The sequence below is a fragment of the Hemibagrus wyckioides genome, linkage group LG13 (assembly GCF_019097595.1).
Source record: "Hemibagrus wyckioides isolate EC202008001 linkage group LG13, SWU_Hwy_1.0, whole genome shotgun sequence".
Lineage (NCBI taxonomy): Eukaryota > Metazoa > Chordata > Actinopteri > Siluriformes > Bagridae > Hemibagrus > Hemibagrus wyckioides.
The window spans coordinates 12,050,591-12,068,710 of record NC_080722.1 but is presented as its reverse complement, the minus strand read 5'-3'; the positions used below and the strand labels follow the sequence as shown (position 1 = coordinate 12,068,710).

The window sequence follows — 18,120 nt, the reverse complement described above, 5'->3', positions numbered from 1 at the left end:
CCTTCAGTCAATTTGATAGAAAAAAAAAAATCCAAATCAAAGATATTGTAAGTGGAGTTTCCCCTCTTCCTTTCTGCCTATAAAAGATTCAAGCTGAAGACACTAGTTCAACCCAAGTGTGTTGGCTGTTTGTTGTTGATTTTCTTTTTTTTTTTTCTTTCTCATGGAAGCTACTACAACTGTCTCTGAAGATATGCTTTTCTGCAACTTTGTGTACTTTACTGTCAGGACATGACCTGTGTCTCTCAGAAGAGTTTGGAGCTAGGCAGTTCATCAGAGTTCTCCGTCTTCAACAGAGAAAGTTGAAACACTGAAGATGAATCATAGGTATATCACTTTCAATTTTGTGTCAACAGAGAAAGAACATTCAAATAACAAGCTCTTATGGAAATATACTATTGGATTATCGGAGGCTAAAAGTTATTCATCTTGAACTTAATCGAATTAACTTGCAAACCATGGCTCTTTAACTCAGCAAAGTGTTTCAGTGGCCCGAACCAAATGCTTGAAAATATAGCGTAGCAGTTCAATGTGTGTTCAAACTGTCCATAGTTCAGCGACACTAGTTTTCTAATCTTGAACCAGCACGGCTTATGTAGCAGAGCCTCTGTTACTGTTCATCCAACCACACACATTTATGTTAATTATTTAGCTGAAGGACCAGAGTGTAGTTACAGGTCTACAGATATTCATTTAGTAAGGGAAGAGTATATTTTTCAGTCTATTTACTCTCTCCCGCCTGATTAGCAAAACTATTTTCTTCATGTTGATTTAAGAACAGACCTGTTTACGATGATTGTCAGGAGTGGTAACATGAAGCACGACTGTGAAACAAAGTTTTATATCCATAAATTAATGAATAATATTTAATCATTAAAATGTAACTGCTTATTTTGACATTTGTAAGCAACACAGTTTCTGTAACTGGACCTTTGCAAATGATAGTTGAATACCCCTGGGTGTTAACCACAGTATAAAATTTGCTGATTATCACTTTGATTTATCAGCACCATTCATATCAGTCTGTGCCTTACCACCTGTGGTAACAGCCTCATTATCATTGCTTCACTTGAGTAATAATTGTCCATGCTAACATCAATGGGGAAATGATCAGTTAAATAATTTGGCCAAATATTTATGGTCTTAATGTCTTGTATTACACTGCTTAAACATTTTAAAAATTTGTTGTCTGCTGACATGCTCAAAGAGCGCATGAGGAACTCGTTTTGATAATGATGATGTGAAAGTGCAGGAGCATCACAGACATTTTGACAGCAAATATCTGATTACAAACTCCATTTCACTATGGCATGTAACTGTCCATAAACCTGATCAAATCTTGAGAAATTACACTTGTCAAAGTATACGGTAGAACTGTCAGAAAAATTCTATTTTGGTCCAAATCAGATTTTCATTATTTTTTTTAGTTCAGCTCTAGTAACTTCCACCATCTTTTTTCTGGTCCGTCTCACATATACACTACATTAAAATTTCACATATATCTACAACTCGATTTTCACCAGCGACGCTCCCCAGGGACTGCAACACAATACAGGATAGAAAATGAGAGAATTAATAAATTGATCAGGCAGAGACTGTGGAATGGCTGTGGACCCTAAATCCAGTCATTGGCATGGCCCTAGCTTGAGCCAGACTCTCAGCTCCAGTAGCTCATTGATCAGCATGGATCTGGGTAGAAGCAGTAAGTGAGACCAGGAACAGGCCACTGAAGCTAATTAAAAGAGTTTCTCTGAGAAAAATCAGCTGGGCAACTGTTTCTACTCAGTCTCGTTCGGGTCGACTATAGACAGCCCAGTCTTTTAGAACAAAACATTCACATACAGCTTATTTGCAGCACCTTTTTATGTTGGTGCAGATTGTGTCCTACAGCGCAGTCTAGTGAAAGTTTGATAGGCTGATATCGACCATGTGCCTGTGACAGAATGCTGATATTCATCTGATAGAAGGTGCTGCAAATAAATTACTGAGAACTGCACTGGCTTTACATATTTGATTGTGTGTGTCTGTGTGTGTGTGTGTGTGTGTGTGTGTGTCCCTCCGAAATGTTGCAAGTTTGCAATATAGCAGAAATTAACTCGTGATATTCAGAGGAGCTTGCGATTTTTCAACAAACATCATCACAACACACATTCAGCCAAAACCCTCTTCAATTCACATGCATTAAACACAAGTATGGTAATCGTAGAAATTAATTAAATATGTGTGTCTTCACTGGTAGTAGTTCAAAGAAGAATCCTGTGCTTGCAATTTCAGCAATTCAAGTAGGTTTTTGCCAAAAATAAAATGCACAAAAATTGCATCAAATATTTTGATAAAAACTGAAGCAAAATTAAGCATTTTTGACCACAAAAAATCGAGTCAGTGGTGTGTTTGTGCTGAAAATATTACATGAGGGTGTTACCAGACTGGTATCTGACACTGAAAGTGTTCCTGATATAATACTGACATGATATTTAATCTTTTTTTTTTCTTTTTTTTTTTAAATTGCTGTACTTTTTCTCAGGAAAGCTCTTGCGGTTTTCCTATAGTATCTGTGGTTACAGGGGCTGTAAGACAAGAAAGGTGTGTTCACTTAGCTCTGTGAAAAGTAAAAACTGTGTGGTCAATGATGAACAGATAGGGTAGTCTGTGGTCATTTTTCTACCTCTCCCCCTTCTCTATTTTCTCCTCTTCCAATCTATCTAGCACTAGGGGACGAGTGGGCTTAAGAGTGACCGAGGGCCACATGAATAATATGCCATTGTTATCACCCAGCAGCCGGCCCTCTTTTACAGTGAAACAGTCTTAAAGCATGAAAGATTTAACAGCTTGTCTCCATTAAAGAGGTGACCAAGGCAGCTGGTGGCTCTCTATACCCAAGACTCACCTTTAGTGTGGAGCGAATGTTTAAGCGAGGCTGGAGAAGTCAGAGCAAGAGATGCATCGTATTCATCAGAGAGACGTATATATACTTTACAGGAGCATAAAAAGGTTGTGAAGTTCACCTAACACAACTGTCAGTAAACTGTGGAAAAACTTTGCACCATTAGTTAGTCTCTCTCTCTCTCTCTCTCTCTCTCTTTCTTGCTGTCAGTCTTCGCACAGTCCTAGAGACGGTAAACACGGGGCAAACTTCACACACCACTATAGATGAGAGAGGGCAGACTGCTGGTGTAGCATACATGCATGGTAAAACATATGGAATACAAATTTCTCATGCGAGTGTACCTACTCTTCAGCATTTAATAAGCTGAAAAAGAACTTTCCTTGTTTACACTGCACTACACTCAACTTCAGGGGGAGAATTTTGCTTCCCTGCAGAGTTCGGGAGAGGAGATAAGTAGATACAGAAGAGATTCCCAGTCAGTTTCATTAAATTGCTGTTCTGCATCTCTGCAGGAAATGACCTCTCTCTCTGTGGCTAACGCACTCGCACGATTTAATGTTAGACGTTATCAGAATGTAGGAATATAGGTGGACTGTTCGCCAGCATGGTGGCACAGTGGGTAGTTCTGTTGTCTCAGAGCTTGAAGCTCTCTGGTTCAATCCTAAACTTGGTGTATTGTCTGTGTGGAGTGTTCATGTGTTGGTGGGGTGGTTCTCTGGTTTACTACACTCCAAAAACAGGCCAGTTGGTTGATTTTTCTACGCTAAATTGCCTCTAGGTGTGAGTGAGTATATGTCTATGGTGCCATACAATGGACTGGTGTCATATCTAGGCTGTATTTCTGCATTATGTGCTTCCAGGATATCCACCACAACCCTGACCAGGTTCAAGCAGTTACTGAAGATCAATGATAAGTGAAGAGGTGGACTGTTGCTACCATAGTTGTAAAACTGCCATAACTAGAATGAAAGGCACTATTCTGATGTACAAGTAATCTGTTGAAACATCGACTTTACTCAGCGAACAATATGTACTTGTTTTTTTGCTCATCAGCACACAGTGTATCAGCCTGTCACACTCCAATCATCCATTCCTGTTACCTTTTTCTAAACTTTCTCCCTCTTTTCTGTCTTATTTCCGTCTCTTTCTCAGGCAGTCTGACAACACTCATATGTCCAGACAGTCCAGTTTTTTTTTTTACCTCCTATCATTCCTTTCATCGCTCCTTGGATCACTCTGCTGTAGTCCTCCGTCAATTCCAGTCATCATTCATTCACTCAGCTTTGCAACAGATTTTGTTTTTTTCGCCAAGTGGTTTTCCTTTGACGGATACAGTTAGTCACCCCTCTCATTAAAGAGATGAGATTCATGGATCATTAGTATCAATGGTATACGTTTCTGTTTTATGTCTTCTGGACTGAATGAAAAAGGAGAATTAGACATGTTTTAATGTACGTTGGATAAATGAGGTTTCATCTGTTGCAGTTATCTGTGTGTAAAATCTCTATAATTAGAGACAGTGGCTGATTTAATGCATTTTAACAGCTTATTTCTTTGCTCTGTTTTGAAACAGACAAGTAAAAGAAGAAGGAAATTATATTGACAGGTAACTTAAAGAGATGACTCTGAAATTATAAAAAAGGACTGCGAGAATTGAAGATGATGTGAAAAAGAATTGGAATAAAGCAAGACTGAGATGAAGGCACAGTGTGTGTGTGTGTGTGTGTGTGTGTGTGTGAGAGAGAGAGAGAGAGAGAGAGAGAGAGAGAGAGAGAGAGAGTGTGTGTGTGTGTGTAAGTAAGTGAAAGCCAGTAGGGGTGTGTATAGTGGCTCTCACTGCCTGGGAGGAGTGTGGCACTGGCTTTGTGATGAGGCCTGATTGGATCCGGCACTGCTTCTGATTTACATATGTTTGCCATTGTTACGGAGGTTAGTGAATATCATGTAGCAAGTCTAGAGGGAGCGGCGACCGGCCCGACAGAGGACTCGGCTGGAATTACAAGCAGCTCTGCCTCACGCTCTCTATTTCCCCCTGAGCCACTTTCTCTATCTCTCTCTCTCTTTCTCTCTTTCTCTTTCACACACACACACACGCTGTGCTTCCTCTCTTTTTCTCTCACTGTCTCTCTGTGATCCCTTCACTCATATCTTTTATCTCCTTCTTCCCCCTCTTTTTGATTTTTAATCTGGATTTTTTTCTTCCTCTTTTGAAGTTCTTCTTTCTGTTTCAAGTTTTTTTTCCTCCTCAATCCCTTTCTGTCTGAAGTGGGCTTGAGTTCTGGTCTAGAGGAGAGCATATGTCCCCACCGAGGGTTTCAGGCTCTGGTCTGTGCACGTGTGTGTGTGTGTGTGTGTGTGTGTACACGTGCAAGTGTCTGTGTGCACATATACATTTATGTGGGCCCAGCAGTGTCGGATGATTGCTGCTCACTCGACTGTTAAATTAGATTCCTCTGCATCTCCATCGGCACAATGTAGCCTGTAGACCACTGTGAACCGAGGCCACTGATACACACACATATGAAGCTGCTCTGATTTAGACTTCGGGCGATACTTTGGGCTTTGCCGTTGCGCCACGCATCATCACTACTTATCTATAGATACCTTGTTAGATCTCAGATGCATTGTTTCACTGTAGCAGGAAGACATCGATTGCACGTAGTCCACTGAGAGCAGTGCACATTGTTTGATTACAGGTATATATGGGGTATATTGTTCACTCAACACCGCAGTAAACATTGACTTCCAGTTTAAACTGGTCAGACATCATGAACTTTTCTCTTCATATGACTCCACAAGTCTCCAGAGAGTTTCTTTACGCACTGTAGTGCAGGCATGTATCAGTCAGAGCCATTAGATCTTCAGATTTATTTGGTCACTAGGTAGTACCTAGACAGAATTGAGACTGTAAATACTTGCTGATTGTGTTTGAGTGTTTGAAGTGCTGCAAACCTCAGACAGTTGAATAATGAGCTAGCAAACGTCGCTCAGTTTCTTCCACTGAAGTTACACGTTACTGCATTTTAACTCGGTTGCTTCTGTGTAGCTGTACATACAAATGAAGCTCTGATAAATGAAAAAAAAGGGAAAGCACACATTTTCAGGCAATTAAGATCAAAAGAAAAATACGAATGCTTTTCTACAGGAGATTAGGTACAACACTTTAACCAGATGGTGTGTATTTTGGAGGACATGTACATTCTTTAATTACCTTTCAAGTCTTTAATCACTGTAATAGCTGCGTTACTGCAGCACTGCAGGTGTTGTGTAGAATATATGGGTGTGTGTGTGTGTGTGTGTATCTTACAGCATAGCCATACGCTTGTAATCTCATAACAATTATCACAAAGTTATAAACGTTGCTTTTAAGGTTAGGTGTTTTATTAGTTAAAATCTTATCACATCACTCTCAGATTTTCATTTCTACATTTTTAAAATCTAATTTTAGAGGGAACGTAATATTTCAATAATCACAGCTTTTGTCAAGTTTTATGCATGTGAGTTTGTGCATTTAATCATGCTAATATGGCTGTCAGCGCAGCAGGGTTTTACGTAAGGAATATAGATCTAGCTTTCCGTCTTTCTACCTCTATTTTTCTCCCAGCTCATTCCTCTCTTTGTCTCTTGCTTTTCTTTTCCCTCCTTTCACTAAAGTAACAGGACAGCCTAATGGTCCCTGAATAAAATAATATTCTCCTGACAGGCCATTTGGACAGCCCTAATTAATAAAAGTTATTAAAAACTGTTGTCAGGGGACAACATAAGACAGAAGGAATGATGAAGGTGCTCAGGTAGAGCTGAGAGGAGGATGGTGCTGGTGAGAGGGATTAGGCCTTGGTCAAGCTCACTTCAATGTGTTTTACTACCCGTTTTTTTTTTTTTTTTTTGGAAATTGGGTTTGTAATTATGCTTCTGAAAATAATGAATTCAATTTGATTTGATTTGATTTGCCTAGTGCCTTTGACAACTGACTAGAACAAAAATTATAAATTGTAAATTTCTGTTTTTATCCCAAATAAGCAAGCCAGAGGCAATGGTGGTGAAGAAAATTTTGGCAATATGAGGAAGAAACATTGAGAGAAACATATTTTAAGCAACATTTACATATGAGCTCCTTAATTCATTGTAGCTTTAACATCATTTCCTTCCTGCCGAAGCCATCAAATGAAAATAGTGGAGTTTTAACAGAGCTTTATTAAGAGAATCTTTACCATTTTTACCATTTGACTAAGAGTAATATGTTAACTGCTCATTGATGAACACATGGCTGCTTCCATGACTTGGCATATTACAAGAATAGGAAGTAACCAGCATATAAACCCAGGCAGAATACAAAAGAGCAGCATTTTTGCTCATGCGTGTAATGGACCTCCATTAGCTTTCACTCCTCATCACCATGTCCCACTTGACACTTAGAACCATGAAATGATGTCCATTTTTCTTAATATTTTATCAGGCTTCATGGAAAATTCCATCCATTATGTACTCCAGCTCTTAGCATGTTCCTTTTACATTGCTACACTAACATGTATATTGATTGCTGCAATCAGTGTTGTTGCAATGTCTAAGAGACCTGAAAAGGCTAAAATGTCCTACATAAGCATTCCCTTGTCTCTCTGTGCTTTGCATGCTTCTCTCTTCTATTCACCACATTTGTTTTATGAGTATATACTTAAGTACATTTGAACGTATTGGTGTAGCCCTTTGAACAGTAGAGATTGTCACACAACAGCTTGATGGATGTACTAGATCCCTAATGAGCAAGCCAGAGGTCACATCTCCAGAGGGAAACCATCCTCTTTTGGATGACACCAGATAATGGGATGCCACAATTGTGTACTATAACATCAACAGTACTAGGTGTGTTTAAAGTATTGCCTTTATTATTTTAGCAGCAGGTCTTAGGTATACACTGAAGAGAGAGTGAGACTTGGACAAATCTATGTAATTTTTACCGTTTCCATGTAGGACCATTCTCAAGACTGTATTTTCTACTTATCTTTTTTGTAATCTATCAAAAGTAAATAACTGGGATTTGTCACTGGGAGAGTAGAGAGCGAGAGTAGGAACAGTAAGCTTACGTTATTAGTAGAAGCTGTAACATTTTAACGAGGGAGTAGGAAGTAAGAGAGAAGAGGATTAAGAGTAGAACGGGAAAATGGTGTGATTTGTCTAATTAAAATGGATCCAGCTAGACCGCTGGTATTTTTGTTTACTGCCTAAATGTCTTCTGTGTTTTGTGAAATTATCTCTTTGGTCTTTCCTACTGTCTGAAGTCTGAAATTCAGCACCGATACTGAGCCTCCCTTTCTGTTTATGCGCTAGTTCAGGGTGGGCTATGGGTGTTTGAACCATATGTACACATGTGCTTGACTGTGGTGGTGGTGGTGGTGGTGATGGTGGTGGTGGTGGTGCATGGCATTCCTAATATAGAAATGCCAGCAGGGATGTCGTTCCTCGTGTTCCTTTTAATTATAAGTTCCTTTGCTCCTACTGGACTTCAAAGAATATAACATGTCTTATTTATGTGATACTCTGAACTCTTTCTGAAAGAAGAAACCCAGACTGTTACGGTTGTTTACTGCTTTAGAGGACACACACACACAGCATGTGATGAGTTCTCTGAGCACACTGTCAAGCTCTCACAAATGTGCATGCATGGACAGAACGAGGGAGCATGCGGCAGTGAGGAGGAGGAAGAGGAAGTGTTATTAATCGTATTTAATTTTCAGATTCTACATATCAAGAAACAGCCCCATCCTACAACTGAGAACCGTGCTAAAAGTAGGCCCTTAGAGAAATAGATTTATAGACCTATGTTACATGTCCCTCTCTTCATCAGCCAACTGAAACAGAGTAGAATAATACAGCTGCATGAAGGGAGTGATGTAGGGAGTGATGCTCACATATTTACCCCCACACCCACACCCCCCATCTTCCTCATACCTTTGTCTCCTCTCCTATTTGCTCCGAAAGGCTGCATGGAGCTCTGGCCCTGTTTTCCATCTACGAGGGAAATCACTCAGACACGCTGCACGCACTCATGTCACCAGAGAGTGCTGTCACGAGGACAAACAATAGAGTAACAGCACTGCCACTGTGTCTGCCATTTGAACCCATTGTGGCTGGGGCACTGCCATGTTGCTAAATTTTACCCATGATACAACCATTCTGTCACAGTGTTGTAAATAACTGACACAGAAGCACCACTGAGGTTCTCACTCTTACACAAGATTACACACACGCACCAGGAGGTGGAGGAAAATCTGCACAAAAATATATTACTTTCAAGGCATGGAATGACACTGTGAGCCCAAGACAGCCACTGAAATGTAGCAGTGACACATATAAGATTGCACTACATCTCTATTTTCAAGGGAGAGCCTGGCCTTTCGGGTGTAGGTCTCGTCACAGATTCTCAAACACGTACACGGTACCCAGTGTGCCTGCGGGCATGGGGAGAGCCTTCAGCTTGGCTGCTGGAGGAGAAGGAGGAGGAGGAGGAGAAGGAGGAGGAGATGGGAGGCTTGGAAATGATTCCCTAAGTGTGGTTGGGAGGGGTTTTTCAATCCAATTTGCGCCAGCAGAGTGCTCGTCAGTAATCAGTCCAGAGGCGTGGCACAGGGCCCACGGCTATGGAAGCGCTCTGCTGAGAAAGGATCGATAACACCTGGCCCCAACTACACCTCGCTCTCCTGACACACATACACGCAGAAGAACCCGGCTTTCACAATCCACTCCCCAAACCCCATACCCCCTCAAGCAGTCTCACTGTTCTGACAGTGATTCAGGACTGGTAGGATCGTATGAGTCATTAAAAGACACAGGAGCCTGCTGTCATGTTGTAAACAGCCCAGGTTACGGGCCCCTGCCCCTTGTAAAATTCAGATTAATTAATTGTATTATTTTTTTATATACTACGCTGGATGCAATTTGTTTTCCTCACCAATAGCTGTCAAATACAACATTGCCAGCTTAATAGCATGTGCATGTGAAGCTGACTGTAGATGAGTCAGAGGTGAATGTTAAGCCACTGATATGGTCAAGTTAATGTCTTAGTGCATGGAGCAGGCTTTCTATCACTGCTGGCACTCTGACAGTCACTTACACGCCTGTCAAACTCACTCTGGAAGCATCTCAAACTTAACACACCACACTGTGCATACTCTCTCCTCTCTGCTCAGGAGTTTGCTTAGCTTTCCTCTGGTGTTCCAGCTAAAGGACATTCACTCTGCGCTGCTTCTGTTTTTTGGTTCATGATCATTTAGAGGCGCGACAACCTAAAACAGCTTTTAGGCTTAGAAATAAGCACAACAGATTCTTTAATCCCCAGGTGTGTTGCAAAAAAAAATGGCTTTTGATGCTCCAAGCTACCTTGTATAAGAGGAGCTAAATGTAAAGATGAGTAGCATAGTTGTCTGTTCCACCCCACTCCCTCCTTCTCTTTCTTAGGGGAAATAAACTCATTTACTGTGCGACCACTCGGCCGCTTGGCACTGGTTCAGTCGAGAGATGGTGGAGAGAGAGGGGAGGGACAGATAATACGATTTAGCTCATCGGAGAAATCATTTACCAGCACAATTTGTCGACAAGGATCTGGGGATGTTTTTACTGTGGCATCACTTCAGTCACCATGATGGAGATCCTTTCTTTCTCTCCTCTCTCTCTCTTTCTCTCTAATCTCTCTCTCTCTCTCTCTCTCTCTCTCAAACACACACACACACACATTTATAAACTGTCAAACGTCAGACCTGCAGAACTATATGGAAAGGGCACTAAGTGAATTAAAACCGAAGCTGTGGAGAGCTGTATTAAATATCAGTTGCTGATTTAAGTTTATCAGAAATAAAACCTCTAGGCGGGAGGGTTTTTTTTCTCCTTTCTCCAGCTCCATGATGTGTTTTATTTAGCCGAGGGAGCTCTGGGGCTGATAGCCTCTCAGTCTCGCTTTATTAGGTGAAGGTTGAGATATGGTGTAGTGTGCGAATTTATTTTAGCTACCATTTCAAATCACATCATAGTGTAATATTTTTTTTAAAATTGTTTGTTGATCTATGTGTTTGCTCTGTCACTTCGAAGAACAAATGTTATGGACTACAAATCATAGAGAAAGTTCTATACAACTTCGAAACTCGGTATTGTCTACGCGCTAGTAAGTTCAGAGAAAAGGAAAGCTCTTCGATTGCCAACGGAGGTAGAATTTCAGCATTGGCAATATTGTGAGTGTATATAACATGGGAGCTGTCTGCTGTGCTGTAGACCACACTAGCCTTTCCCGCATATACAGATAGTTAAGCCAAGATGACTTCGAGTCACAGCAGCCTTTCAATCCCTCTTTTTTTTCATCTCTCTACACACACCCCCCCCATCATAAAGTGGCCACTTTCTGTCCACTGATATGATGGACAGGTCCATTGCATTCGAATTCGCCATCTGTACTCCATGTACTACAGTTATAGGTTTAAGGCATCACACAGGCTCTCAGTGACCACATACTGGACTAATGGGAAGTAATCAGGCATTAGCTTTCCCAGGTCACTCTCTTTTAACCTTTTCAAAAACAAATGGAATGAGAGTAAATGGAAAATCATAGGTCAGCATGGCAGAAATAGAACCTACTGCTCACAGCACAGCTGTTAGGAAAGACTGAGTACATTACATGTTTTGCAGGTGTAGGAACAAAGTAAAATATAATAATAAATAATAAAAAAAATATCTAGTGGAAAAAAGTGTAGGGTGATGGTATGTTGCAGTGTATTGGGCAGTTCACCACCCACCTGATGCAAAGGAAGCTGCTCTCTTGCACTTAGTTTGGCTTTGGAAAATGTTGCTTGTGCCTCCATTTACCTCTCTGAATATTTCATGGGATGGAGTCCACACGCTGAGCAATAATAATGTAATGTTGAGCAGCAGACATTTTCTGCAGACTTTATGGTTTTGTGAACCCCCGCCCCTCCTCAGAGCACTGGCAGGACTGCACTCATGCCCTCTCTGCCTGCTTTATGCGCTGTTTTTCAGACCGCCTGGACAGCCCTTTCCTCTGCTGGTGCTTTGAGGCAGGGAAGTGCATCAATAACGCTCAATGTTTCAGTGAATTACAATACCTTCCTCAGGCTACGGCCACTTTTTTCCTTTTTCTGACATCACCACGGAGAGAGCGAGACGTGGCTTTGGAGGCGCAACACACACACAAAAAGAAAGAGATGGAAAGAAGGGACAGAAGAAAGAAGAAGAAGAATAGAGAATGATAGATGTACAGATGAATGACCACATAGACGAAGACATGCTCACACACTGAATCAATAGAACATCTGCACATGTCAAAATGTCTTGTCAAAATCTCTGGTACACCACCCCAGACTGGTCCCCTACTGGGACACAATATTGGGACACATGCACTGAGCTTCACAGAATATGAAACTTTTTATTGTTTTGAGTCTGAGGTTGCAATTGCATATTTTAGGTCAAAAACTCAGTTGTAGCTTGCTTCGGGGTTTTATTGTTTTTGGATCAAATAATGTCTACACTTTCATATTATATCGGTACTATTGTGAAACTATGGTGTACTTTCAAAAGAATGACACATTTTAACTGTGAAAGCTAATGAGCTGTACATTATTTTTCCTCTTTCTTCCTTACATTCTTCTTTTTTTCATTGCAAGGTTTAGCAAAGAATTCGGTGCAAAAATTTATAACACAGCATAACTGTCTGAAAAGGTATCATCTCTTTTGATATCACCCTATCAATAACAGTGTGTTATCTGGAAGATTTAAAAGAAATCATCAGCACATCACCTCAGTAAAGTTCAATCAAACACAAACTGCTGAAATGAAAAAGAAACTTGCTTTTTTATAGTTTGCAGTGTGCACACCTGCAGTGTAAAATGAACTGTGTGTGCATACAGACCTTGAAAAATGCTTCTGTTATGCTGTTGGATTTAACCCAATGTTCAACTAACTGATCACCTTTATCCCCTGAACATGTCTATCCTGATAGGAGTAGTCTCTACTAGGATGACCCCATACACACTTACAGACCGTGAACGGTTTAATGAGTATGAAAATGCTCTAAATCATACGCTATGGTTTTTCACCCTCACCAGATTGTGTGATTTTAAACTGATTTCCACCATCATCATCCACACACTAAGCCTTACTAAGACGTCATGTTGTTTATTTCTTTTAAATCCTATTCTATGTGTGTATGGTTTCTGGCTGGAATTAAATAAAGCACTTCTAGTCTAAAAATTTGGACTGGAAAAAGAAAGTAATATATGAAGCTCTGGTTTGCATAGACATACAAATTCCAAAGCAAGTATTACTTGTCACTGAAGTGCGTCAAGATTACTGTAACCATGAGAGAATATATGAACGATATGAGACAAGTGTCTCAGGTATTTTTACTGACCCCCTGAAGGGGATATTTCTCTTTCTCTTACTCACTCTGCATCTGTCTTTATTTTGTCTTTCACTCTCTTTCAGTCACTCTCCATGCCTGGCCATGGTGCGTAAGTCATGGACGAGTGCGTTTTTCATTTGGATAATGGAGCATTGGCCCTAATTGAGAGGACAGTCTCATTTGTTTGCCAACATGTCAATGGCCAGGCCTCTCATTGTTTCCACTACATTTACATTAATGCAATTCTCTCCACTCCTATTAAACTGTAGCCTTCTGCAGGCCATTTCTGCAGCACACTGCTGCCGCCTAATGCTGCTTAGTCAGTGAAAAAAAAGTTAATAATAATCAAGCAAAAGGGCAGAAAAAAGAGCTTGATTTCCACTGGCATTCGCCATGCAGTAGGTCCCAGATAAAAGATGGCAAAAAAATAAAAAATCTGCAACGCTTCCGTTTCACTACTTAATTTTTTTTTTCATTACCCATTATCTCTTAATGAGAATGAGGTATCTTGCAGGCATTGCACTGGATTTTAGCAGTATCTCACCCATGATGTAATGAAGAAGCATGCAGCTATTTTGGGATCTATAGTTTTACCATCTGCCCACCGTACCTGTTAATTATTGTACTCCAGCAGGGAATAGTTTGTGACTACTGTTGCTTCAGAAAGCTTGGCATCTCAAGCTCATCAATGAGGTTAATTAATTAGGCGCATCCCTGGTTTATGAAAACCGATATAGCAATTCCAGATTATATGTTGTGTTATTGTCTGTCTTTGCCATCAGCTTAGCAGAGGTCAAGCTCCTGTCTCTACCTATTTGTATTATATTAATACCTTGATATGAGGCACTCTAGGCAAGCTGCTCTTTATACGCCTGCAAGGTGTGCACACACTCACACACAGCGAGCGTACTGATGACCCGACCGCACCTGTGCTGACAACAGCACTCCGCTCCACAGAGTTGCCCTCATCTGTCAACACAGACAAACAAACACATAAACAGAGGCACGCACAGACCTGCACTCTACTGTAGAAATTAACCCTCATCAGTCAACACACACGCTCACTCCTACAGTCAAGGGCATGACCAAATAAAAAAGGCACATTTTCCAAAATAGCTGCCAGACAAAGAGAGAGAAATGAAACGCTTGTGTATCCTAATTTTCATAGATGGATGAGAAAACATTGTGTACCTCTGTTACTCAAAACAAATGAGAGCCAAAGAGAGGGAGAGAGAGAGGGAGAGGGAGAAAAAAAATGTCTCATTTACATCCACTCCAGTGGAGAGAAATGAAGGAAAAGAAAGAGGCAGTGCTCTCATTTCCATGCTGATACACAGAGAGAATGACAGACAGTGTGTGGAAAGAGATATCACATGCAAGCTAAATAAAGGGGTAGATACTCATTGAATTCCAGCATGTAGAAAGTGATAGAGAGGGAATGAGAATGTCATGAGGAGGTATGGGCCTGTGAAGTGAAAAAGGATGGCTAGTGTCACAAACCTGTAATTTAAATCAAAGCTTATAATCAAAAACAAATTAGTTAATTGATCTGTTACCTGAAACTTGCCAGGAGAGCAGTTTCTAATCACTCCAGCCATCCTTATTCGTCAAGCAGTGTGGTACAAAATAAAGTTTGTTGACCATTAATGACAATGCTGTAATGTCCTCTGAGAGTTGTTATGATGTACAAATGCATTCAGCTTCTTTACAGCACTGTGGTGGACATAAAAAAAAAATGCTAAATTGCATCACATATTGCTTACAATGTGCCGTAAGGCACACTGTTTTATTCATGGATGACAGGAGTGTAGATGGACTACAGGATGTTTGTGGCACCCTGAACTCTCTCTCTCTCAGTAGAATTTACACTGAGGATTTACATCACTGTCTGCTTTCTGTTCCTTTAATCAAGATCAGGTTTGCGTCTTCATCGCCGGAGGAGATTCAGTGTGCATATCCATGGCTTAATCTGTCAGTTACAGTTGTGGCAGGTTCTGCAGGGTATTCTATCAGAACCATCATGAAATTAGCACCCATATTTCCTCTTATCATGTGATATTAGAGTTGAGACAGACAGAGTCATGATTGCTTCTGTCATCTCTTATTATCTATGATACTTTCTGATGCTACTGCCAAGCTGTTGCTTTTGGTTACACTGAATAGGTGGTGACATGTAGGTCTGAGACTAAAATTTGTAAATCTCTCTCTCCCTCTCTCTCTCTCTTTCTCTCCCTCTCTCTTTTTTTTATAGGGTAACCAGGAGGCACCAGCCCCTCCAGAGGCCATGGCACAGCCGTATGCCCCTGCGCAATACCCCCCTCCCCCGCCTCAGAATGGGCTACCCGGCGAGTATGCCCACCCCGGGCAGGAGTACACGGGGCCAAACCCGGTGCCCGAGCATGCAGCTGCCCTCACCATCTATACAACTACACAGACACACAGTGATCCAACCGGTACTGAGAACAGCACGTCCTCACTCACAGCACCCAGCAACGTACCAGTGAGTACATCCAGTATTCACCATACAGTGATTAGTTACAGGTTGTTGTTGTATGTATGTTCACACCTCAGGTATCATTAAGCCCAAATCTGCTTCCTCATGGTTCTTTTTATGTTATGATGGTGTCACTGCCAAAAGTCCCACTGAATATGGCATTAAATTACAACTGACCACATTTGATATTGGTTACAGAAAGCCGATACACATCTGATACGTGTAACCTCAGTCTGAATAGAACAGAGATCAGAATTCATGTTGGGCATGAATCCAACTTGTCATACAAGTGTAACTATATTCATTACTCCAAGTCACGTTTGACAAACGAAAAGCCTCTCAATGCATCCTGTGCATCATGAGCGTATAAAATAAATTTTAAAATGTCATGCAAAGTCATGTGCCATCATTTTTAAATGATAAATTAGATATAAAATATAAATAAGGAACCTGGCTGTCTAGTATTTAGAGTTTTTTTTCCTCACTATTTCCCAAATGTGCCGACTGGCATCTCTCTATTATCATACGACAATTGCCAAACAGGGAGTGTGAAGGCTAACACATGCTTCCTCCACGACACAAGAAGCCAGTGAAACACATCTTTTTCTTTTGCTCATGCTGTGTCACAGGCCACATTTGGAAAAAAAAGTGCTAACTGCCCTCTTCCGCATATATGGATCATGATCGCTATGACTGACAGGGTAGAAAGAGTATGCCATCCCACCTAACCGTAGATTACAGCCAATTTTACTCCACTGGCTCCCAGCCACTGATGGCTGTCACATTGTCTGGATTTGAACCCATGATCTCCCACTGATAGAGCATACATACCATTTTCTATTGCAGCACTCAGAAACCATCTTGTGTTTAGAGTTTAATTCAATTTAATGTGACTGGGGACATTTGACTACAAGACACAATCTCTATATAAGGTGTAAAAAAGAATCGGTGTATATAGAGTCTTTATCACCAGAGACATGAGCCTTATTTTCTTTCTGTTGCTAAAATGAGATGACAGAAGTGCTGTTCTGCTCTCAGTGGTCTGAGTGATTATGGGATGATTACAGAGTAGTGCGAATGATTTCTGTAGTGTCTGTGTGTATTAAACCACATTTTAAAGGGCAAAAATGAAAGGAGAAAATGTGTGAGATGAAGACCTAAGAGAATATGAAGAGTTCTTTTATGGTCTCCCAGGAGCAGACAACAGAGTCCTAACTGTCTATTTGATCTATTGTGTCATGACCGTGAAGTCCACCGCTCCAACCATCAAACCCCTTGGAACCGTTTACCACTCTATGAAAATTTCAGTGGACCACTTACTATAACAGTCCCCAATATATATAGCAGGCTTATGATGGAATAAAAGACTTTCAGTGCAGCGTGTGTGTAGGTGTGTGTGTACGTATGCATATCTATATGTCGCTCTGAGGTCTGATTCCTTTGGGAGTGTTGTATGCTGTCATAGCCTTATTATTGCCTGTAAATATTTTTCTGCTCTTCCCATTTTACTTCCCATAGACCTGTGGTTCACACACACACACACATACACACACACAATCTATCCATAGCCAAATCAGCACAAACACTGTAACAAATATTATTCTATTATTCTGACTGAAAAGAATCTGAATTAGACCCGCTGAGTTGCAATTCCTGGCAGGTTATTAGATTTAATAAAGGCCTGTTTTGGGGAGTTTCTCTTTATCCTCTATACAGTTTGACTTTGTGGATTTCTGAGGTGCCTCAGAAAGTTCACAAGACCTAACATGAAAGCTTTAGAGATGGGTGATAGGGTGGAAGAGAGAAAGATCTAAGGCTTGGAATACAGAAAGCATATTTTTTTTGCATTAGTACTAGGCTTTTTTCTTGTCTTTAATTCCATGTGTTTGGAGAGTATATTTATATTCCTTATATATATATATATATATAAATATATATATATATATATATATATATATATATATATATATATATAAACATATATATATATATATATATATATATATATGGAGCTGTGGTCTGGAAATATTTGCATATATTCAGGTTAGATCAGATCACAGTGGAGAGGACACACTATAGAGAAGTCCAGGGGACTTTTTTTGAACACAAAAAAATAAATTTTGTCATCCGACTTGAATTAAGCCAAACTTTTTTGGTGAACCTACAAAATCCAAAAGATGTCACAAATAAGCTGTTATACAGAATGTGTATAAAAAAACAAGCGTTTAGCATCACAAACACATTTAAAAAATAAATAAATAAAATGACACAAAAGTCTGTCTAGTTCACAAACTAGTTTCTCTTATGCACAAGCTGTGATATTTAAATTGATCTGTGGAA

General features: G+C 40.4%; 1 protein-coding gene across 12 annotated transcripts in view; it reads left to right on the top strand.

Annotated features, from left to right (window-relative positions):
• Window positions 1–18,120, top strand: part of rbfox3a (RNA binding fox-1 homolog 3a) — a 320,348-nt gene that overhangs the window by 261,357 nt on the left and 40,871 nt on the right. For all 12 annotated transcript variants that reach the window (XM_058406813.1, XM_058406811.1, XM_058406818.1 and 9 more), the window contains one exon: window positions 15,538–15,786. In XM_058406813.1, coding sequence (XP_058262796.1) covers window positions 15,538–15,786 — 249 coding nt within the window. The remainder of the gene's footprint in view (window positions 1–15,537; window positions 15,787–18,120) is intronic.